At 42.7% G+C, this 26,292-nt stretch overlaps 1 protein-coding gene across 1 annotated transcript in view; it reads left to right on the top strand.

Annotated features, from left to right (window-relative positions):
- The window catches only part of fus (FUS RNA binding protein), a gene marked incomplete at its 5' end in the record, with an annotated part of 55,162 nt that overhangs the window by 19,004 nt on the left and 9,866 nt on the right, over positions 1-26,292 (top strand). Inside the window, 5 exons of the mRNA XM_083649337.1 lie at positions 463-655; positions 17,914-17,948; positions 22,545-22,586; positions 24,221-24,330; positions 25,789-25,918. Coding sequence (XP_083505463.1) covers positions 463-655; positions 17,914-17,948; positions 22,545-22,586; positions 24,221-24,330; positions 25,789-25,918 — 510 coding nt within the window. The remainder of the gene's footprint in view (positions 1-462; positions 656-17,913; positions 17,949-22,544; positions 22,587-24,220; positions 24,331-25,788; positions 25,919-26,292) is intronic.

Raw genomic sequence — 26,292 nt, 5'->3', positions numbered from 1 at the left:
TTTTTACTGCAAATGTCTAAATATCGGTTATCGGTCTCTTTGATTACCTACTGATGATCGATATCGGTATTGGCCCTGAAAAAAACATATCGGTCGATCCCTAATTTACACTGAACATTGTTTCACAAGCGAAAATAGTATAAAACATTTTTTTCGACGAGGGTCAATCATATCTTTCCAATCACTCAAGGAAAGGAAAATATATTTTGGTCAGAGAAGGGTCACGGCTTTTCATTTCAGAGCACTCCAAATCCCTCCACTGACCCCCCCCCTCTAAATAACGAACAGTCCCTAACCATTAGCTACATATCACTAGCTGACATATTTTCCTGCAGTTCTGGGTGCTGGTGGTGCTTGGCTGAGAAACATGCTAATACAGATTTGTATACTGCTAATGTTTTGGCTCATGCTTTCTGTCCTACCAAAAGTACTTGAGGTGTCATCCTCTAATTGTCATCTCAGGATATGGACAGGACAGCCCACCAATGAGCGGAGGAGGCGGAGGATACGGTGACCAGGAAGGAGGTTACGGAGGTCAGGATGGGCGTGGTGGGCGGGGCCGTGGAGGTGGATATGGTGGTCGCGGCGTCGGTGGATTTGACCGCGGGTTCGAGCGAGGCGGTCGAGGCGGACCACGTGGGAGAGGCAGCATGGGGTAAGTGGTTCAAACTCTCCCCTCCTGTGTAACATATGATCTGTCTCTGTACCTGCATCAGATTCTGTTGGACTCATGTAAGACTCGTGAATTCTCACAGGACGCAGTCGCACCTACAAACTTGATTCAGAGGGAAATCAATGATGTCTCGATTATGAAATTACACCAAGTGCTTCATTCCTCAGCTATAAAATGCTATATTAGCTCCATTATCCCACTCCTGATACACATTTTGAACCAACTGGCACACAGCTTGCCAAATGCCCTCAGGTCCCCCAATGCGCACCGGTGGCACTGCGCTCAAACTGGACTTAGTATATATATATATATATACAGTGTATATATATATATATATATATATATATATATATATATATATATATAACTAGTATATACCAGTTATGACTTATTATCTGACCTCAGACAAACAGCTGGCCTCTGCTCGAGGTCAATGGGCTCTCTGGGACTCAGCTCGTGTACCAAGCAGTGAACTCTCCATGCTCGCTCCTCTCCTCGTCGCTGTTTCATGTTGATGCGTTCATTTTTTTTCCTCTTAACAATCATTAGCAACATGCTACATTCCGTAGCAGTTGTGAGCTGTTTCACTGTATTTTTATTTTATTTTATTTTCCTTCCCAGTTGCTTTTGAGTGGAATTAAAGTTGGGCTAAAGAGCACATACAATGAATTCATCAGGCTACGTTTTGAAATAATGACTGAAACGTTTGTTTCTTTTGCTAGAATTATAATGTGTCACCACATTACCACAGCAATATTTTATTAACACTATAACCTTTTATTATAATGTGTCACCACATTACCACAGCAATATTTTATTAACACTATAACCTTTTATTATAATGTGTCACCACATTACCACAGCAATATTTTATTAACACTATAACCTTTTTGAGATGTCCACATACACATTGCCAATGTGTCTGTGTGTAACAACAAAACACTCTCTTGAGAGTTACATACATTCAGGACATGGATTCTACTTTAGGCCTCTGGGTAATGGGTATACAGTACTCTGGGTAATGGGTATATAGTACTCTGGGTAATGGGTATATAGTACTCTGGGTAATGGGTATATAGTACTCTGGGTAATGGGTATACAGTACTCTGGGTAATGGGTATATAGTACTCTGGGTAATGGGTATACAGTACTCTGGGTAATGGGTATATAGTACTCTGGGTAATGGGTATATAGTACTCTGGGTAATGGGTATACAGTACTCTGGGTAATGGGTATACAGTACTCTGGGTAATGGGTATACAGTACTCTGGGTAATGGGTGTACAGTACTCTGGGTAATGGGTATACAGTACTCTGGGTAATGGGTATACAGTACTCTGGGTAATGGGTATACAGTACTCTGGGTAATGGGTGTACAGTACGTGCACTTAGCCTGGGTGACATGTGACCAGCTCCAAATGAAAAACCACAAAGTAAAAAACAACAACAGGCTTTTAATGGAAAGAGGGAAAAGGGAAACAAAACAGTCATTCCTGATGCTTGTTGCTTTGGACATTGACTGATGGCGATTTCATTGAACGCATCAAGGGTTTAAAGGACTACACTACACTGGATCACCTGACCCAGTATCTGGTGAGACGATTGGTCACCTGACCCAGTATCTGGTGAGAGGAATGGTCACCTGACCCAGTATCTGGTGAGACGATTGGTCACCTGACCCAGTATCTGGTGAGAGGAATGGTCACCTGACCCAGTATCTGGTGAGACGATTGGTCACCTGACCCAGTATCTGGTGAGACGATTGGTCACCTGACCCAGTATCTGGTGAGACGATTGGTCACCTGACCCAGTATCTGGTGAGACGATTGGTCACCTGACCCAGTATCTGGTGAGAGGATTGGTCACCTGACCCAGTATCTGTGTCTCAGGTAGATAGTTCTATGCGGTGTGTACCCTACCACGTTTTCAGAGCAGGAAATCCCAGTTCAGGTGAGATGACACAGGGGGATTTCCTGTGACGTCAACGGGTAAATTCCTAGTTCCCAGTACAAGCTGTACTTTCAAGTGGTCAAACACATCTGAGTGCAGCCCCATCACCCAGGGGTAAAGGGGGTCTGAGATGGTGGGTGTCATGGTGTGGTTTGACACGGAATGACCCGCATCAGCAGCTGGTAGCCTGATTTAAAAAGTAGGCAAAAATAAACCGGTCTCCAGTTTCTATGTTTGCCTGAGTGCTTCAGTGCAAGCACGACATCAAGATCTGAAAAGAGTTTTCTTATGTAGTGATTTTAAATGACAAACAAGTTGGTCAAGTCACAAGTTGAGCTTGTAAACGACACTGTCATCAAACCATGTCGGGGTTTGGACTCTGCCATTCCATCGATTCCGCAAATGAGAGGCTTCATGACTGAATGGTGGTCTGAAACAATCTGGATGACTTGAAAATGTACATCACAGAGTCTGAACAAAACTCACTCATCACACTCGCATCAAACTCACTGATCACAGTGTCTGAACACAACTGGCACTACTGCACAAAAACCAGGACATTTGTGTATAGGTGCGCTGGCCATGCAGTTTTGATTGATGTGAATCATGAGGAGATTTTCAGATTTCAAAGTGGGCCGCGGCATTCTGAAGTTTGGGAACTCCCTGTGCTAAAACATCAAGAGTGGTCAGTGAAGGTCACTGACATGGGGAGACCACTGGAGTGAAGGGAAGATCAGTCTTCTCTTCAGACCGCTGGAACGACCACACTCCCCAAGTGTAGCCTGGAAAGACCATCCTGATCATGTGACCTCGCACTCTTGCTCCATGGGTCACATGGTTTCCCTGGGTCCTTACAAAGTCTTACAAAGTCTCAAATCCAATAATCTGAATTTTAGGCCTCAAAATGTCTTGAATTCGACTACATTTATATAAAATGTCTTAGATCCGATTTTGCCAGGTCTGAAATTGTTTGGGTTATGAAGTTAACGTTACTTTTATAAACTTTATAAAGTTGCATTAAAATAACTATGCATAACAAATTTGGAGCCGCTACAACTTGGGCAAGAAAATGCTGAAATGAGGAACGTTGGTATAATAGTATAGGCATTATAGTTCTGTTGTGTTGTTCTGTATATTAAGTCTTAAAGACATAATAGTATTAATAGTTGTTCTGTTGTGTTGTTCTGTATGGGAAGTCTTAAAGACATAATAGTATTAATAGTTGTTCTGTTGTGTTGTTCTGTATGGGAAGTCTTAAAGACATAATAGTATTAATAGTTGTTATGTTGTGTTGTTCTGTATATGAAGTCTTAAAGACATAATAGTATTAATAGTTGTTCTGTTGTGTTGTTCTGTATATGAAGTCTTAAAGACATAATAGTATTAATAGTTGTTCTGTTGTGTTGTTCTGTATATGAAGTCTTAAAGACATAAAGCCACTGTGAAAAGCCAGCAGCAATCGCCTGCTGCCATCCCCCAAATTAGTTTCACATCAGGAGCATCAAAGTCCCATTTTCCTTCATATCCTTCATACTTTGTTTTGCCAGTATGGCCGTGAAATAGATCTTAAATTACATTCATAAAGGTCTTAAAAAGGTCTTAAAAAAGTCTTCAATTGAACTTGTTGAAACATGCAGAAACCCTGGATCAGTCTAGACTTCAAAGCGCTAAATGCAACTCCTGCACCAGCCACCAGGAGTGCAGCTGCTGCACCGGCGGTCACAGACTGGTGCAGGAGTGCATGCTGCACCATTTCCTCCCACGTTCAGACTCAGTCTTGCCGACTTCTGATCACTTTCCTCCAACTTTCCTCCCACTTTCCTCCCACTTCAAAAACTGTCAGAAGCAGCGATGACGACCCCACATTTTTCTGTCAGTAAAAAAAAAATCCATCAATGACGGAATTAGGGATGCACCGATCGATCGCCCAGCGATCGGAATCGTCCGATTGTCAGCCTAGATATGATAAGTTATGATTTATGCTTTTATTTGCCGATTGCCAAAACCGATTGATGATGCAAAACACGTGAGCCATTTTCGGCGGAGTTGGTCGCATGTACAACACAGCTGGAACATATCGGCGGTGTCATTACATGTAAACACAGCTGGAACATATTCATGTAAACACAGCTGGAACATATCATGTAAACACAGCTGGAACATATCATGTAAACACAGCTGGAACATATCATGTAAACACAGCTGGAACATATCATGTAAACACATATCATGTAAACACAGCTGGAACATATCATGTAAACACAGCTGGAACATATCATGTAAACACAGCTGGAACATATCATGTAAACACAGCTGGAACATATCATGTAAACACAGCTGGAACATATCATGTAAACACAGCTGGAACATATCATGTAAACACAGCTGGAACATATCATGTAAACACAGCTGGAACATATCATGTAAACACAGCTGGAACATATCATGTAAACACAGCTGGAACATATGTAAACACAGCTGGAACATATCATGTAAACACAGCTGGAACATATCATGTAAACACAGCTGGAACATATCATGTAAACACAGCTGGAACATATCATGTAAACACAGCTGGAACATATCATGTAAACACAGCTGGAACATATCATGTAAACACAGCTGGAACATATCATGTAAACACAGCTGGAACATATCATGTAAACACAGCTGGAACATATCATGTAAACACAGCTGGAACATATCATGTAAACACAGCTGGAACATATCATGTAAACACAGCTGGAACATATCATGTAAACACAGCTGGAACATATCATGTAAACACAGCTGGAACATATGTAAACACAGCTGAAACATATCATGTAAACACAGCTGGAACATATGTAAACACAGCTGGAACATATCATGTAAACACAGCTGGAACATATCATGTAAACACAGCTGGAACATATCATGTAAACACAGCTGAAACATATGTAAACACAGCTGGAACATATCATGTAAACACAGCTGGAACATATCATGTAAACACAGCTGAAACATATGTAAACACAGCTGAAACATATCATGTAAACACAGCTGGAACATATGTAAACACAGCTGGAACATATCATGTAAACACAGCTGGAACATATGTAAACACAGCTGGAACATATCATGTAAACACAGCTGGAACATATCATGTAAACACAGCTGAAACATATGTAAACACAGCTGGAACATATCATGTAAACACAGCTGGAACATATCATGTAAACACAGCTGAAACATATGTAAACACAGCTGAAACATATCATGTAAACACAGCTGGAACATATGTAAACACAGCTGGAACATATCATGTAAACACAGCTGGAACATATCATGTAAACACAGCTGAAACATATGTAAACACAGCTGAAACATATCATGTAAACACAGCTGGAACATATGTAAACACAGCTGGAACATATCATGTAAACACAGCTGAAACATATGTAAACACAGCTGAAACATATCATGTAAACACAGCTGGAACATATGTAAACACAGCTGGAACATATCATGTAAACACAGCTGGAACATATCATGTAAACACAGCTGGAACATATGTAAACACAGCTGGAACATATCATGTAAACACAGCTGGAACATATCATGTAAACACAGCTGGAACATATCGGCGGTGTCATTACATGTAAACACAGCTGAAACATATCATGTAAACACAGCTGGAACATATCATGTAAACACAGCTGGAACATATCATGTAAACACAGCTGGAACATATCATGTAAACACAGCTGGAACATATCATGTAAACACAGCTGGAACATATGTAAACACAGCTGGAACATATCATGTAAACACAGCTGGAACATATCATGTAAACACAGCTGGAACATATCGGCGGTGTCATTACATGTAAACACAGCTGAAACATATCATGTAAACACAGCTGGAACATATCATGTAAACACAGCTGGAACATATCATGTAAACACAGCTGGAACATATCATGTAAACACAGCTGGAACATATCATGTAAACACAGCTGGAACATATGTAAACACAGCTGGAACATATCATGTAAACACAGCTGGAACATATCATGTAAACACAGCTGGAACATATCATGTAAACACAGCTGGAACATATGTAAACACAGCTGGAACATATCATGTAAACACAGCTGGAACATATCATGTAAACACAGCTGAAACATATGTAAACACAGCTGGAACATATCATGTAAACACAGCTGGAACAAATGTAAACACAGCTGGAACATATCATGTAAACACAGCTGGAACATATCATGTAAACACAGCTGGAACATATCGGCGGTGTCATTACATGTAAACACAGCTGGAACATATCATGTAAACACAGCTGGAACATATCATGTAAACACAGCTGGAACATATCGGCGGTGTCATTACATGTAAACACAGCTGAAACATATCATGTAAACACAGCTGGAACATATCGGCGGTGTCATTACATGTAAACACAGCTGGAACATATCGGCGGTGTCATTACAAAGTGTGTCAGACAGACACAACACGTCATCTGTAATGTATGTCAGGATAAAAGACCTTAGCAGTAGTAATAAATGGGATTATAAGCAGCTCCTCGATGTTCACATCGTTTCCTTCACTAGAGACCCGCGCTGCACTGAGGCTAGCTAACGTTGGCTCTTAACTCATTGAGTGCCATGGACGTCCTTCGACGTCCAATTAAATAGTGACGTAGAGTGCCACGGACGTCCTTCGACGTCCAATGCGTTTTTTGACGGTGGGACGTCGATCAAAGCCTTCCGCAGCTCCTGTACAACTATAGTAGCTATTGGAGGTCTATAACCTATTTTACAGAACCCTTAGGTGGCGACAGTGCTCTCCAGATTACAGAAATGTCAGGAATACACAGCCTGAAATAGCCTTGATCAAAGAGAACCCGCTCATGCTGCAGTCCAGAGCCATGTAGATTGTTCTGGCTGCAACTGACGGTGCGTGCGAACACAGTCAATCCGCGCACACAACTGAGTCCTTCTGCCTCTGTCTGTCTGTCAGCATAGTTTCTCCACATGATTAGCCGCTAGAAAAGCAGCAGCGCGACACTGAAAAGCCAAACCTTTCACTGCAGTCCGCGTGTGGCTTCTCCATGTTGCGCTGCCTGGGAGGCGGCGCACCAAAAGCATTCCGAAAATAGACGCTTGGTGCGAGGCTGTGTGTTACTAGTGTGGGGAGGAGTTTTCAGCTGAGGGGGGGAAGGGGGGGTGGGGCACGCAGGGCAGGACACAACTACACCACATCACTACATCAGAAAATATTATCTAGAGTCAGTGAATGTGCTTGAAATGCTGCATTTCACAAAAGGCTGAATATCTCAGCTTATAATTTGAAATGCCTGAAAACGCTGAAAACAACCTATCTTCTCCGGCTCATAACTAAAGAACGGAAAATGGTATCAATAAACTTTTTTTTGCTGATGATACAATAGAGTCTCCTTGTTCTTTTTGCGTGTTCGGTGTTTACATAGTAATATCACACAATATTCTGTGGGCCTCGAGAAATCACTGAAAACGCTCTGAAAACTCTGGCACTGGGAGCGTCCGTTCTCCAAAAGTGGCTGGCACTCAATGAGTTAAAAATGCAGTTAGCTTGCTACCATTAGCCGCGTGGAAATGTTAGTTGGTTTTGCTACTCTTTACTCTTCTTATCCTGCTTGTAAAATCAGAGGGGCTGTTCAGACCTGGCACTAACTCTGCCCAGCTCCGATCTTTGGCGCTCCGATCTCAGTAAAGTACTGGTCTGAACGCACCCAATGCGCATTGGAATCCGACCGCCTCAGACCACCTTCGGAGGTGGGCTGGTTCGCATGAACTCCGATTCATGTGTGTGAACAGCGATGACCTCTGCATAACAAGGGGATTCCTGGCTCAATGCCAAGATTATGCAACTCTCTCCTAACGTTGATTAATTCTCTGAGCTCAACGTAAATGGTAATCAACAGGAGACGGTACTTTTGTAATATACAGTAGAATAAAATGTGATAATTTATGCAATTTTTATGCCTCCGCCGGCGATAGCCAGGCCGGAGGCATTATGGATCCGGGTTGTTTGTATGTCCGTCCAATGTTCGTTAACGTGATATCTGAGGAACGCCTTGATGGAATTTCATCACATTTGCCTCAAACATCGACTTAGACTCAAGGATGAACGGATTACATTTTGGTGATCAAAGGTCAAGGTCACTGTGACCTCACAAACGCGATTCCCAAGAATGAACTAATGGCGGAGGCATAAATCTGCGGGGCGGTCTTTCGAGTTTATTATATTTTTTTTTATTTCAATAGATTTACTTGAATGAAACTTCTTATTTAAAAAGAAAGTCAAACATAATATTGCAAAAGCAGTTATAGATACTATGTTATTAGGCTATTCTGCAGACTTACAAACTATTTCCCTTTCTAATGGTTACATTTTAAATTAGTGCAATTATTAAGAAAATAATTTCGTAAATGTTTGGTAGGGAAGGGTACCCTGTTTCACTGTGTATGGGACTGTCCGAAAATAAAACAAATATTGGGAGAGACTTGAGAGAGTGGTTCAGACAATATCGAAATTGTTGAAGTTGAGGTCCCTCACCAAGCAAAACTGTGTGTATTAGGTAGATATATCCAGTGAACTTTATTGTTGACTGGACGGTATTTAATCAAATTTGCCTCAAACATTAACTTGCCTCCTGAAAATCTGCGCAAACATCGGCGCGGCCTGGGGTCCTTCAGGCTAGAGCGAGGTGCTCGGCGCAGGCAAATGACGTGCAGCGCACAGGCCTTCTTGAGGCATCCTCCCTGCCCATGGTACTGCATGGTAGGATTGCCTTCTTCCACGGGAGGTTCTGGTGAGACGAAGGAGGTGCCCAGCCTGGAATCACCCCACAGGGCCTTAGACCTCCATGCACCGAAGGTCTTTCAATGCTGCGGTGTAGCACTAACTCTATTGCAGCGGATTGGGCGTGATCAACCCTTCCGTGGGCAACGTTGCAGACAGAGTAGGAAGGCTGATCCGTGAGCGGCTGCTTCTGGGACGCGGGTCGGGGTCTTAATCGGCCTCTGTTGGGTCTACTGGGCGAGGGTGTATGATGTTGACAGACCCGAAACACCCCACGACCCCAGTTAACATCACTGATGACGCATCCCAGCGCATGCTGCAGTATGTATATTTAAAACCTGGCCTCAAGGATGAACTGATTACATTTTGGTGGTCGAACTTCTAGGTCACTGTGACCTCACGAACGCCATTCCCAAGTTCGTTAACGCAATATCTCAAGAACAGCTTGATAGAATTTCTTCTGATTTGGCTCAAACATCGACTTGGACGCAAGCCTGAACTGATTCCATTTTGGTGATCAAAGGTCAAGGTCACTGTGACCTCTCGAATGCCATTTTCAAGCTTATTAACGCGATATCTCAGGAATGTCTTGATGGAATTTCTTCTAATTTGCCTCAAACGTCCACTTGGACTCAAGGATGAACTGATTACATTTTGGTGGTCAAAGTTCAAGGTCACTGTGACCTCACACACCCAATTTCCAAGCTCTGTAATGCAACAACTCAGGAGCGCCTTGACGGAATTTCTTCCAATTTGCCTCAAATGGCGATTTGGACTCAAGAATGAACTAATGGCGGAGGCATAAGTCTGCGTTGCGGTCGTTCTAGTCTTTGTCTGCTTTTGTTTTTGTTTTGTTTGTTTTTCTTCCATTGTCTTTTCTGATAAAGGTATGTCGTGTGTGAATTCAATTATCATTATCGTTACTGTCTGTATGGGTGAATGTGTGGAAATGTGTTAAATTCAATAAAATATTGTTAATTGTTTTGTTTTTTGTTTTTTGTTGTTTGCTCATTAAAAGCAGACTGCAGCTCCGGAGATCTCACTCACTTTCAGAAGGACAATAAACCTGAAAAGCTGGGAACATTTGCTTGACGTTAAACTGATGGAAAGGTCAGAATATTGACCTGTACATCTGAGAACATCCTCGAAAAGCCTTCACAAAATCGAGAGGGAGAGAAGAAGTTGGCTGCTCGGCTTTTATTTATTTCATATTTTCAAGCGAGCAGCAAACCGTTTTACTGCAGCGACTATTTTGGAAATCATTTCTGAAAGGCTGAACGCCAACAAAAAAGATTGAAGCTAAATATTTTGTTTGATAAAAATATGTAGGCAAATACACGTTTTTTCTTCTTCTTCTTACATGGCGTTATTAAAAGCAGACTGACTGCAGCTGCAGGCATGCACTGCCAATTAACCAATTAAGCAGACAGGTGGTGTTGCTGCAACAGAAGCCTCGTTAAAATGTGAAATCTAAACTGTCACTATAGCCGATCTCCAAAAATAGACAATGAATATTCCTGAAAAATATGAGCATTAAAAGAACATGTGAAAGGACTTACATGGTTCTGTGAACCAAACTTGAAGAAGAAAAAAATAAATCCACTTGGAAGGATTCTTCTCACTGCAGGAAGCAGCAGAAAACAGCGATGAACTCATCCTCGTTGCTATTTAGCCTATTTAAATCCAATTGAAATGGTGCTTAGAGGGAATGATGTAGAAAAGGCTGTCTGTCTGTCTGTCTGTTTGTCTGTCTGTCTATCTGTCTATCTGTCTGACTGTCTGTCTGACTGTCTGTCTGTCTGTCTGTCTGTTTGTCTGTCTGTCTATCTGTCTGGCTATCTGTCTGACTATCTGTCTGTCTGTCTGTCTGTCTGTCTGTCTGTCTGTCTGTCTGCCTGTCTATCTGTCTATCACCATGTTTACGCGCTGTGCTCCCGTCTGATGCTTCCATGCATCCAGTACAATATATAATTGCACTGGATAATCTTGACGATGCAAAATGACATCATGGAATTTCATTTAATTTTAGAAGCATGTTGGACCAAGAAGAACAGTCATGAATAAAACCTGCAGGAAGCACAACCCATGCAGGAGACTTTACCGTAAAACAAGAGAGAAGCACACATGCAAGACACACCGGATGCAGATGCCTTTATTTGCATATAGAGCGGGGAAGTGAGATCTGGACCCGTGGGGACGCATTCTAATGCCAGGTGTGAACTACCTGACGTACTTTACTCAGGTCTGATCTCCCAAGATCCCACCTTTTAAGGCCATGTCTGAACAGCCTCAGAGTGCACAATGTAAACACAATGTAAAGGCAATGTAAAGAACGCTCCTGGAAGTTAAACGTTATCTAGTTGATTTGATTGAACCTTGAACTACCAAGACTGCAAGACTAAAACGGAAGGGGGTAATGTGTTTTCTCTGTTGGGTCGGATTGCCAGATACAGCGATGGTTTCCAGCCCAAAAACTGGTCAAAAACCACCAAAATGCACACAGAACCACCCAGGCAAGTGCAGGTCTATGGAAACAATCTGGCAACATGGAGTCTGCGTGTGCTACTTAAAAGCACATGGTTTTTGTTTACATGGTGATCACGTAAATATTGATGTAGGGGGGAAAAAACACGTTTAACCGGGACTTTGATGGATGAAATGCATGTAGAATGGAAACTGTTAGACTGATCATACTGTTAGACCTATCATACTGCTATAAAAGCTGATATTGGGGGGGACATATAATACTGCTAGGCTACCAGCTGCTATTACAAGAAAGAAACAGATTGACCTGACCATCAGTATTGGGCAGATATTGCTCATAGGCGATCGGTGGCACACACAAAACCATGATCGGTGGCACACACAAAACCATGATCGGTGCCTCACCAGACGGAATGTATTATGTTAACGCCTCTGCAGTCAGTGGTGTTAACACAACCTCTGCACTCAGTGGAATTCATTTCAAAAGCCTTAGGCCATGTCCACACGGAGACGGAAGCGATCTTTTTTTTTTCCGTTTCAGAAAAGTTTTCCATAAACATGGAATCGTTTCAAGAAATGTGTGTATCCACATGAAACCACTGAATACCACTGAAACCGCTGTAGAATATATGCCAGGCCGGTAAGTGGCGCTGTAACGCTGCCACAAAGTACACCAAAAACAGAATAAGACAATCTCGTCAATAATGGCATACAACCTCTAGGGGCGCACAGTCTATAATGTGTATCTCACTGTAGCGAGCAGCTTAAACCCTTGGCTTTGCGGGGAGGTTTGCCATGTCGATTAAATGATTAAACCTATACAGGCAAATGCAGAGCTGTTCAGCAGGGCTGATGGTCTCCCTGTAGCCTACAATATAGAACGTTAACTATCGGTGACGTTCCTGATATCATCCACTTCCATGATCTTTAGACATGTTGCAAACACATCCCAGCGTAATGGCCGCTCCTGCACATCACAGCACAGGCTAAATGATGCAGCATAAATATACATTATATAAACTCATGGCATAAATGTGTTTTTATTGAAAAAATCGCATCAAGTAAGCTAAAGTCTTGTTGGAGTGGACACGAGCGGATATCACAGACATCACAGTGCAACCGTGTGTTCCTCAAACCTCTCACTTCCCTATTCACGTTGTATTTGCGAGGGCTATATATAGGGCAAGCCGAGTATGTCGGTTACACTCAGGGTTTACATTTCATTTCATTTCATTTTGTCCAATATTAAAATATTCCAGAATTGCATGTTGTATTAAAAAGAAATATAATTTCTATCTAACACGTTAAGCCTGATTTTGTTTGTGTTATTGTAAAAATTTAGCCGCCGCTAAGCCTTCTGGGAAATATCCGATGAAGGGAGGGGAGGGGTGGATGGGAAGAGTCAGCTGTGTGGAGCCCTGAGGATGTTGCACACGCTGTTCTCCGTGTCCTCCACTTGTTGCTGACGGTGGTAATAGAGGAGCATTATATTTTGCTTCAAGATCCCCAACAGGCTCAGTAGCTGCTGTAGCACGAACGCTACTGCCATGATTGTTATTGTTGCTGGTGGAGAGAGGTGGGGCTATGGCGTCATCGGTTCAGGAAAGATGCGTATGGGTTGTAAACACGGAAATGCAAGGGTGGCGTCTTCAGATTTAATCACTCTGGGACCCGGTTTGAAAAATTAGCGTATACTCCCAGAACGTATAGTCCCAGAACGCGGTTCCATCTGGACGAAACGTCTATATGACAAAAAACTTTAGCGGATACACCTAAACTCGTCTCCGTGTGGACATGGTCTTAGTCATACCGTATTTACTCACTGAGAGGAAGCTGTTACACACTGTGGATCAGTGGTTAGCACTGTTGCCTCACAGCAAGAAGGTCCTGGGTTCTAACCCCACAGAAAGGACCTGGGACATGGTCCTTTCTGTGTGGAGCTTGCATGTTCTCCCTGTGTTTGTATGGTTTTCCTATGGGTGCTCTGGTTTCCTCCCACCATCAAAGACATGTATGCTAGGGTTAATAATCCTGTCATAGACATGTATGTTAGGGTTAATAATCCTGTCAGTGCCCCTGACCAAGGCACTGGCAATGGAACAAGAATTAGGCCTATAGAATACAAATATGAAACACTGACAGTACAGTGAACAATAGGCCATGACAACAATTAATCTGTTTGCACAGTTACACAAAAGATAAGAGTGAATTTCTTTATTAACAAATGGTGTTTCCAGCACTAGATACTCTTGTCATCTGGTATGGTAAGTTGATATCAGCATATTCTCAGTTCACTTTTGTTTTGTTTTTTTACTGAAGTTGAACACTGTTTCATGGACTGTTAAGATGATGTGTAACCTCATTATAATAATGTTGATGACTGATCTATATGAACTCAGACAAATGAGTTAGTTTGCCATTTCATTGTTTCTCACATCCATCAATGATATTTGCATCCCCTTCCCCCCCATTAGAATCTTCACAACCCAATTCCCAACGTTTCCCCACAATATTACCTCAAATAGGCAGATGAGATGTCTTGCATACTGCACCTGTCATTTGTCCAAGAATTCAAATTCCTTATGTTTGGGTTATCTTGCATAATCTTGATGTACTGTAGGAGCATAAAACTTTGTCCCTCACCACACCTCTCTTGCTTTACACTAACATTAGTATTATTTCTGTTCTAATGAAGTGTGTGGATATTCAAGCCAAAACCACTTCTTGAACAATATAATAATAATAATAAATGGAACTTATAAAGCACTTTTTCCAGAACTCAAAGATGTTAGAGTTAATGTGCACACTGAAGTGGATGGTATAGTTCCAGCCACATTGGACTTGCTTGAAATAGAAATACAGTTGAACACGTTGAGGCATACAGATTAGTGTTGAACAAGTTGAGGCACACAGATTAGTGTTGAACATGTTGAGGCACACAGATTAGTGTTGAACACGTTGAGGCACACAGATTAGTGTTGAACATGTTGAGGCATACAGATTAGTGTTGAACACGTTGAGGCATACAGATTAGTGTTGAACACGTTGAGGCATACAGATTAGTGTTGAACACGTTGAGGCATACAGATTAGTGTTGAACAAGTTGAGGCATACAGATTAGTGTTGAACAAGTTGAGGCATACAGATTAGTGTTGAACACGTTGAGGCACACAGATTAGTGTTGAACACGTTGAGGCACACAGATTAGTGTTCAACAAGTTGAGGCACACAGATTAGTGTTGAACATGTTGAGGCATACAGATTAGTGTTGAACATGTTGAGGCATACAGATTAGTGTTGAACACGTTGAGGCACACAGATTAGTGTTGAACAAGTTGAGGCACACAGATTAGTGTTGAACAAGTTGAGGCACACAGATTAGTGTTGAACAAGTTGAGGCACACAGATTAGTGTTGAACACGTTGAGGCACACAGATTAGTGTTGAACAAGTTGAGGCACACAGATTAGTGTTGAACACGTTGAGGCATACAGATTAGTGTTGAACACGTTGAGGCACACAGATTAGTGTTTAACATGTTGAGGCATACAGATTAGTGTTGAACACGTTGAGGCACACAGATTAGTGTTGAACAAGTTGAGGCATACAGATTAGTGTTGAACACGTTGAGGCACACAGATTAGTGTTGAACACGTTGAGGCATACAGATTAGTGTTGAACACGTTGAGGCACACAGATTAGTGTTGAACACGTTGAGGCATACAGATTAGTGTTGAACACGTTGAGGCACACAGATTAGTGTTGAACACGTTGAGGCATACAGATTAGTGTTGAACACGTTGAGACATACAGATTAGTGTTGAACACGTTGAGGCATACAGATGAGTGTTGAACACGTTGAGGCATACAGATTAGTGTTGAACACGTTGAGGCATACAGATTAGTGTTGAACATGTTGAGGCATACAGATTAGTGTTGAACACGTTGAGGCATACAGATTAGTGTTGAACACGTTGAGACATACAGATTAGTGTTGAACACGTTGAGGCCTACATATTAGTGTTGAACATGTTGAGGCACACAGATTAGTGTTGAACATGTTGAGGCATACAGATTAGTGTTGAACACGTTGAGGCCTACATATTAGTGTTGAACATGTTGAGGCACACAGATTAGTGTTGAACACGTTGAGGCATACAGATTAGTGTTGAACACGTTGAGGCCTACAGATTAGTGTTGAACATGTTGAGGCATACAGATTAGTGTTGAACATGTTGAGGCACACAGATTAGTGTTGAACATGTTGAGGCATACAGATTAGTGTATATACTCGCAGCAGGTTGGTATTTGTCATAAATCTTTGACAAAAATGATTGGTCATAAAGGTGCAGAAATTCTCTTAACAAGCTCAGCAAGCTGAGCCTTCAAAGCTTCTTCATTTAGAAGAACTGACCATGATATGGAATCAAAGGCAACTCGAGGGCACTCAGTAGAGTGCAAACATCTGCCAAACATTCTGCAAAGATTTGTGGTGTTACGTTGCGTTACGTTACGTGGTGTTACGTGAATCTGTTTGGAAGTTAGGCACCTTTTTGTGATTGGCCATGGCCCAACCCCCTTTTGACCAGTGGGTTTTGAAAGTTAATCAGTTCTTCCTTGGCACATGACCAACCTTTCTACACAGTTTTGTGGTTCTGCGTGAATCCATTTGCAAGTCAGGTGCCTTTTAGTGAATGAACTCATGCCCGTTGCCACATCAGTGGGCGTGGAAAGTTAATCAGTTCTAAGTTGGCCCATGAGCGGGTTTTGTGCAAATCCATTCATAACGGTTTGAGATATCCTGCTGACAGACAGACAGAACCTCCCGGCAAACTCCATTGGTGGAGGTAATGAACCAGAACAGGTCCGTTGGTGGAGGTAATGAACCAGAACAGGTCCGTTGGTGGAGGTAATGAACCAGAACAGGAAATGGACTGGAGTCAGTTTTTCATGGAGCACAACCACTCGGCTGATATTTCAGACCAGTTGCAGTGGGTCACACGAATTCAACGAACGAATTCAACTCGTTCACACTGCGGAGTTCAGTGCTGTGCTACCCCCCAATGTGTCCTTAAGAGCCTCCCAAAATGTCTTTCCACAGCAAGTATACCATGGCCTTGACACTGTCCACTCACCAGCATAACACAAGACATTCCCATCACCGTACCTATCTCACCTGTTCCTACCACCTTCCCAACAAGCCCTTACAAGATCTCTGTCTAATCCTCTGCTTTAATCCATGTCTGAATCTTCTCCTAGGCTGTTACCCTCTCTCCAGGGTGGGTTCTGCTCTCAGGCCTTCATTTGAGAAGTTCCAAAGGAAGTACATAGACAGTTACAATCTACTCATAGTTGGAGGGGAGGAAGGTGAAAGAAAATAACAGTAGAACAGATGTTGTGTTTAGTCTCAAACAGAAGACTTTGTTTGAATGTTGCTGCAATTGAAGTCTGAAGTAAAATGGTTGTCCAAGACCTAACCAAGACCAAACACCCGTCCTGAACTCAAAGGTCTTAGGTTTGGGTTTAGGTTTAGGTTTGGGTTTGGGTTGGTCGATTGATGCAAAAAACAAATAATGTGGGTACCTACAGTACACAAGTCACTAAAAGACTTTGAACTATTGTTTAGAAAATGGCAAATTTCAGCTGCCTGTAAACAAATCCACTAAGCAGACAAGGTCATTAAGCTGGCCTCTGTCTGCATCTTTACCATGATGGAATTATCTATAATATTGGAGCGAGGTGAGGTTTATTCAAGAGATATTGAACAGAAAGGACGAGGGGTTCGACAGGGCGAGTGCCAGGAGGGAGAAGGTGGACTGTCTCTATGGAGGGACTATGAAAGTGAAGGTTACCCAACTATGCCCACAACCCCCAGAGAGGGTTACCCACCTACACCCACAACCCCCCTGAGAGAACTTGCTGTCAGCCCAGCCTTCATTTCCTGTCGCTTGTCTCTCCCTCTTCATCAGAATGGGCGACCGTGGAGGATTCAGTAAGTTTGGTGGTAAGTGACAAAACCAGTTTGAACAAAGAGCTTCATGAGTTGAAACAATCAAAGCTAGTGATGGGATGGGGGTGTGAAAGCCAGGGCAGGACATCTGTAGCCTGGTCATTCAAGTGGGGATTTGACTAGATCCTATCTTACATTGTTATACACATCAACAAATGTGTGGATATGGGAAATTCCGCTGTTACTATTACACTGATCAACAGTGGGTCCTGTACAGTATGTAAACGCATGCAGAGACAAATGTGATGTGCATGGCATATTGAGGCTGACTAATCCACTGAAAAACCTAATAGGGGGGCCTAATAGGGGGCGTCAACTCATCCTGAGTGCAGTACACTCATTATGCTGATAGGGGGCGTCAACTCATCCTGAGTGCAGTACACTCATTACTATGTAAGGCTTTCACTACTTGGCATTGCAGCCAGGCTTCTCAATATGCTATGCAAGGTAGAATGTGATGTACTGTGTGTTCTATGCTACCAACGTTACAGGTAAGACCCCGCCCCCCTTCAGTGTGTGAATGCTCTCAGTAAGACCCCCCCCCTCCTTCAGTGTGTGAATGCTCTCAGTACTTAAAGGAACACTCCGCCAATTTTCAAGTGACATCACTGGTCCACACTAACTCAAATTAATAACTCATTAACTCAAATCAACTCTCAATAACTGTCAAACTACATGAATGATGAATAGTTTGACAGTTATTGAGAGTTGATCTGAGTTAATGAGTTATTAATTTGAGTTAGTGTGGACCAGTGATGTCACTGGTCCACACTTTAACAGTCAATAATTGTCAAATTAAATGACAGACTTCAAAACAGTTTACAGTTTTCTGATATACTACTGATGTTCTAATGATACAAAGCTGGTTGAAAATGGGCGGAGTGTTCCTTTAAGAGACTGCCACTTCTCTCTCTGTGATGGAGAATTCCCATTAGAGGGAGCTGCACAGTCACTTAATCGGCTTAGTTTGATTTCTCGTCCGTCGTCTTGCCTCTTTGGCTATTTGTTGATTTGGGATGATCAGTGATCTTGTCTTTGTCTGGTCTTCTCATGTGCCCGTATGGTGCATGAATCTGCAATGTCTGATCAGGTCGTCCATAGAAATGAGAAAAGTGAGACATTATTAGAACAGCCTGGAAACATGCTCCCTGCCCAAGCATGTTATATACGCAAATTAGCAAGTCCTTTGCAGAAAGGTGGTAATGACGAGGATTTGAAGACCTCATCCTTCTGTACCGGTGTGTGTCCTCATGCGGCTTGGTGTGTGTCCTCATGCGGCTTCTCTGTCTTGGCCATGGTTGACTGAATATCATGCGAGGACAAGCCAAGTCATTTACTGAACACGTGTCATAACAATCTTCCTAAGTCATCTACTGTGCCACAAGTAACAAGTCTGGTTGGTCTACTCTGCTCTGAGTCACCTTCTGGAAAGTCCAAAAGAGTTTTCAGCTTTCTTCCTTCCTGTGTTGCAGGATGCAACAACTCCATTACCGTGAAGGGTTAATACTCCTGTCAAAGACATGTATGTTAGGGTTAATACTCCTGTCAAAGACATGTATGTTAGGGTTACTACTCCTGTCAAAGACATGTATGTTAGGGTTACTACTCCTGTCAAAGACATGTATGTTAGGGTTACTACTCCTGTCAAAGACATGTATGTTAGGGTTACTACTCCTGTCAAAGACATGTATGTTAGGGTTAATACTCCTGTCAAAGACATGTATGTTAGGGTTACTACTCCTGTCAAAGACATGTATGTTAGGGTTAATACTCCTGTCAAAGACATGTATGTTAGGGTTAATACTCCTGTCAAAGACATGTATGTTAGGGTTAATACTCCTGTCAAAGACATGTATGTTAGGGTTAATACTCCTGTCAAATACATGTATGTTAGGGTTACTACTCAGGTCAAATACATGTATGTTAGGGTTACTACTCAGGTCAAATACATGTATGTTAGGGTTAATAATCCTGTCAAAGACATGTATGTTAGGGTTACTACTCCTGTCAAAGACATGTATGTTAGGGTTAATGCTCCTGTCAAAGACATGTATGTTAGGGTTAATACTCCTGTCAAAGACATGTATGTTAGGGTTACTACTCCTGTCAAATACATGTATGTTAGGGTTAGTACTCATGTCAAATACATGTATGTTAGGGTTAGTACTCAGGTCAAAGACATGTATGTTAGGGTTAGTACTCATGTCAAAGACATGTATGTTAGGGTTAATACTCCTGTTAAAGACATGTATGTTAGGGTTAATACTCCTGTCAGTGCCCCTGAGCAAGGCAGTGGCAAAAGAACTGGAGTTGGTCCCCGGGCGCTGCACTGCTCCTAGTTCTAGGAAGGTTCCTATATAGGGCTTTCACACCGGCAGGGCTTAGTGCCATTCCGGTTTCCGAACCCAAATTTGAACCGGCCGGCACGTTCAGATGGAAAAAATAATTGGTTTGGAACCTGAAAACTTGGTTCTCAGAGGAACCAAAAAATAGTTGTTTTTTCCTGGACATCATCAGTGGGCGTGTCTTATGTGGTCTGCTGAGGAAACCAAATGTTTAGTGGCAATTTGGGCATCTACCGAATTTCAAGAAAAGCTAGAAAGCAGTATAAGAAAGAGCAAGTTGTATGCCGAACTTGTGGAAGAGATGGCCAAGGCTGGGTTCACTCGAATGCAAGACCAAATAATGAATCAACTTAAAAAACTGAAGAAGGACTACCGAATAACGTCCTCCCACTTTGGTTCCGCTTAAACTGGTGTGAACGCGGGCTGGTTCGCAGAAAGCACTAAGGTTCTGAGACTCCAGAACGGAGCCAGAACTAGAACCGTGTCTGTCTGAAAGCGGTTCGAGTTCTAGGAAGGTTCCTACAGAGCATGGTTCTAGTTCTAGGAAGGTTCCTATAGAGGATGGTTCTAGTTCTAGGAAGGTTCCTATAGAGGATGGTTCTAGTTCTAGGAAGGTTCCTATAGAGGATGGTTCTAGTTCTAGGAAGGTTCCTACAGACGATGGGTCAAATGCAGAGGATGAATGTTCCCCACGGGGACAATAAAGGAGTTGTAATAGCAGTGATTCAAGACTGCGACTTCTGATGACAATGCAGATGCTTGTTTGAAATGAGGAACATTCTACCGGTCCTTGAAGCTCTGTCTTATACACTGACCATGCCACTGAATATATCCATCCACTGGGAAAGGAGTTAACACACCAATGAATTCCTAAGGTGTTGCAAAAATGGGACGAATGGTAACGACTGGTAACCCCTTATCACTTAATTGAAGTGGGTTTTACAAATGGGTAACGTGTGTACATCGCTATCTTTGGTCCTTAACTAAATGTTGTTTATGGGGAAATCGTATCATGTTCTCATTGTATAGTAGGGAAATGGCTGGGAAAGTCAGAATGACAGTCACGGTATGATTCCTACATCTGAGTTTGAAAAGATTTCAATGGCGCAAATACTGAGCAATGTGAAGACTAAACGTAGAAAAAGGAATGAATGCATGACTATGCTGCAATCTGTTGCTTGGTTCCCGTAGTAGCCTCTGATGTGTAGGAGCCCATCAAGGTAGCATCATGTGTGTGGAAGGCAATATTTTCAAGCAGGAGTAAAGAAATGTGCTATTGCAAATGGAATGAAGTGTGGTCTGTTTTACACTTCAGATAGAGACAGTCGGCATGTGTGGGAACGCCCACAAAATGTTATACGGCTGGCGCGCGAGTGGGGTAAAACCGCCCATATATCTCAATGGGCTGACTCACCAAAGGAAGGTGCTGCGGCTCTAAACTACAGGTTTGGGGATTCTAGAGCAGAACACAAGATGTCTGCTCAGATGTGCGTTTACTGTGGTGGTTGAATCCCTGATCGTGTCTGCCTGGGCTGGGCTAGCAGCTAAATTCTAACTTTACTGAATGGATCGAACGGGGGATTTACCCCACCCTGACCACACCCCCAGCCAGGCTAAGCTAGCTAACCCAGCGTCTATGACGAGACATCCCCTCAACCTATCCAAGAACCCAACCGGTACATGTCGGAGCAAGTGGTAGTCTGCCCAGTGCACTGTCCAAGGGAAGTGTCCGAAAATCACACATGAGTCTGTTTGCGTAATAAAAAAAAATGCCACTGAAACAGCATGGTGTGTTAGTGGTGTGTTCTGATGCACAAAATCAAATGGAAGGCTAGTACTTCAAAAATATGGGTTATCTTGTTTTCTATCCTCCTCCTTGTGGCTCTGAGGAAATATCAGTTGTGCAATGTCATGAGTTTCTTCTGAAACGTGTTTAGGGTGTGAATAATCCTGAAAGATGTGATGGAAGGGAATAACATTATGGTTGAAAGTTTAGGACTGTAAAGCTTGTGTAAACAGAGTATTTTGCTTGTGGCACATGAATGAGTCATTCAATGAGTCATGGTAAACAATACATACAGAGACATTGTAAGCAGAATAATGTAGCAGTTTTGGTTGATATTTGGAGTGCATGAAATAATAGGCTATGTATACTTTGTGAGCGTGTGTGTGTGTGTGTGTGTGTGTGTGTCAGTCAGTCATCACTGTTCTTTTCCCCAACTGAAATCTCTCTTTCCCCCTTCAGGACCAAGAGACCAGGGACATGGGCCTGGAGGACACAGCTCCAGTAAGTGTCAAATATTGTATGAACGTCTGGTAAATAGTCGCACGTCATCTGATTCTGTGCTACACTATTTGCATACCGGCCAGAACCAGAAGGGATAGCCGTATTAGCTTGCAGCTTTCTCAACAACCGGGCACATAGCCAACAGCTAGCTAGCTAGTTAACGTGTTAGCTCGCCCTCAGTCAGAATCAAAATATCATACATAGGGCCTATAGTTCCATTAATAGTTATACATAACTCCCCCATTTTAGCAACTGACTTACATTTTTGAGTTTGAGCACAAAATTAAGTTATTTGTCAAAAAATATTTGGCAAACAGTGTGGCTAATCAACATTGTCAGCACATGACAATGAAAAGAACTGGAGTTAGTCTCCGGTCACTGCACTGCGGCTGCCCACTGCTTCTAGATCTAGGAAGGTTCCTAGTAGAGGATGGGTGACATGCAGAGGATGAATGTCCCCACGGGGAGAATAAAGGATAACTTAACTTAATGACTAGGAGAAATGTGAAATATCTTAAAATTGACAAAATACACTGGAGAGGTTTACCAAGTATTTATACCATTCTATTGTTTCAGTTAGTGCCCCGTGAAGAGTGTGTGAATACTAATATTAGAGATATTCACAGTGAAACTTTGAAAAGGATATTCGTTTAGGTTTATCAGATTGTGAAAAGTTCATCATTAATTAGGGATATTTGAGATGTCTCAAAAGCAGAACGCAATTTAGTGATGGCCTGAAAACAGGAGAGCTTGGAAATAGGACAGTAGTTGTTTAAAGGTCCAATCCGTAAGTTCTAAATATTACTGACACCAGTGGATGTTTGGGGAACTGCAGGCAGAATGTGCACGAGCTGGCATGCACGCAACCGTACTGGCATGCACCCACCAGCTGCCTGGCGAAAAACAATGACAGCAAAGGCGTTGGTTGCTTTCTAACGTTTGCTAGCTGATAAAAATCACTTGAAAACGGCAACCTGGACAATTTATCGGCCAGATCAGCCTCGAGATGGCCGGGAAGGATTCTAGACGGATTAGCAGACGTCATTGTGGCATGTTTGGTTTGAGTTTTGGCTTGCGTTGGCTGCGGGGAAGTCATTAGCAAGACATTAGCATGAGCCAGAAAATAGCCTTCTCCCCATACAGACTGTACTTGGGAGCAGGCTATTTCTGGGCTGATGTGAGCTAGACACGACAAAACAGAACAGTCAAACAATGTTCCAGAAGCATAACAGTAGTAACGTTAGGCATATTTACGACTGTTACATTATCCACACAAGACAGTAACGTTATTAGTGGAGCTTCTGGGTGTTAATCGATTATCTGTATTAGTTAGCAAGCAAGCTAACGTTATAGGCCGCCTCAGCAGCTAACTGTTAGCTGACCAAACTGAACAGATCTGTTACTGCAGTCAGTGAAACAATGTCCCATGACCATAAGCACAATGGTAGTAATGTTAGGCATATTTGCGACTGTTGCATTATCCACACCTTCTTCTTACACAGATCCTGATACAAACAAAAGATACCACATACTTATTCCACTATAATAATAGCACTTATGTGCATGTTGAGATTCATGAGGGGTCCAGTGTTGTGCTGCCCACTCAAACACCTCTTCATATTCTCTTCCCACAGTGCAAGACCAGGATAATTCTGACAATAACACCATCTTTGTGCAAGGCCTGGGAGATGACTACACTGTGGACTCAGTGGCAGACTTTTTTAAGCAGATCGGGATCATCAAGGTACCTCTAATACACCACAAACACCATAGGGTCATTCCTCTGGCCTTTGGACATCTATGAGTTTAAAAGGTGTATTAAGTAATTTATGACTTGTATCAAACTCTATTGGCTACCAACTGTCACAGTCACTTTTTCTGCAATTGAGCAGGGTAAGCTACTGTAGCTAATCAGAGCAGACATCCAGATATCTGGAAATGGGGACTGTCTTGAATATCAATAGTCCTCAGGCTTTCAGGTTCTATCTGGATCGCTGTCAGGTGAAAAGAAGTGGGTGGCGGCGGTGCTCTCCATCACTGGCCAAGGGAAACCTGTAGGTTAGAATAGCTTAGGCTAGGCTATAGATTAGCTACAGCCTACAGTTAGGCTGTAGACCAGAGGTTTCCAAAGTCCGAGACCATGGGCCTGCTCTCAGAAATAGCAAAATAGCATGGAAAAAGCTCCATGAAAAAGTTGCCTTCACTCACTCTTAGTCTTATTCAAACTATTAATTTAACTATAACTGAAAGCAAAAATATTTCACTCACTGAGCCTCCCCTCAAACTGTTTGAGCCCCCCTGGGGGGCCCCACCTCCCACTTTGGAATCCTCTGAACTGGAGTGTTACAGTGTTCAGGCTCAAATCAGACTAGAGTAGAGTAGGACAGGGCAGACTAGGCTGTAGATTAGCTAGATTAATGTGCTAGCTAGTTTAGGTTAATGGCTAGAGAAGTCAGATTGTCTGAGCTGCTGCTCATTTGGCCTGACCGCTCTGCTGCTGGTTCCTGTGTGCCACTGCAGTGGGATGGCCAGGCGGATTGAGTAGCTGCTGTATATGCTATCTGTTCTGCTCTCCTCTACAATATACTCCTATACACCTTATTTCTAGCTGCCATGATGCCTGATGGGTGCTTCTTCCGCTTCCGGTGTAATTTTTACACTGTTTTAACTTGACAAAAAAAACGTCTGAGGATTTTACAGCAGAGCCATTCTGCTCTACAGCCGTGTCGTTCGGGTGCTGGGATAACGTAATGCATTGTGGGTAGTCGGCTACTGTGGCTAATGCTAGCGGCTAGCGTAATAGTTACTTTACATGGCAGTAAAACGCCACTGAATGACCAAATAGATTTAACTTTTAACCATTTCGAGTAACACTGTTTCCATACAGACCCCCAGCGTTGGTTAGTTGTTTATAACATGACTATATTTATAACTTTTATAACGTACTCCAGTTTCCGGTTTATAATTGGGGTCTGCAGCCGAGTATAACAAAGGAAATGGCAAGCTGCAACAATAAGTCACGTTAAACCGGACCTTGTACCCACAATTATTTTTTTACAGTGGGGCATTCAAAAATAAGGTGGATACAAATAAACTTGACTTGACTTGAGCTGACTTGAGCTTTTTGGTACCCGATTATCCTCTTTTGTTGCTTTTCTCACGCCATTACTAAACCCCCGTGTTTGTCCTTGTCTGCTCTCAGCTCAATAAGAAGACAGGTCTCCCCATGATCAACCTGTACACAGACAGAGAGACGGGCAAGCTGAAGGGAGAGGCCACGGTCTCCTTCGACGACCCTCCCTCAGCTAAGGCTGCCATCGACTGGTTCCACGGTCAGTGTTTTGTCTTCCCTCAGTCCCAGGTTCAAACCCTCCCTTAGCTAAGTGCACGTTCACACCATACGCCAATCCCACGCTGAAGCTAAGCCACGCAGTTTCCTTTTGGCGTCCTTGTTCACAGGCGAGTCCATTCACACCAGCCACACACAACAAAGGTGTGTGTTAGCTCAGGCTAGGCTAGGCTACCGAGTGCACAGCCACACTGTCAAACCGCAGATCCAGTGTCACAAAGTGTCCGACCAGCTTGGCAGCCAGACAGACTAATGTTAGCACTAAGCAAGTACCGTAATAATGAATTCACACGGTCAAGCAAACAAATCACAGTAGATCAACGGTGGAGGGCAACAGCAGCTTGCTGGTCCCTTAGC

This window comes from Poromitra crassiceps (genome assembly GCF_964638095.1).
Source record: "Poromitra crassiceps genome assembly, chromosome: 13".
NCBI lineage: Eukaryota > Metazoa > Chordata > Actinopteri > Beryciformes > Melamphaidae > Poromitra > Poromitra crassiceps.
This window is presented reverse-complemented; position numbering and strand designations above follow the sequence as displayed.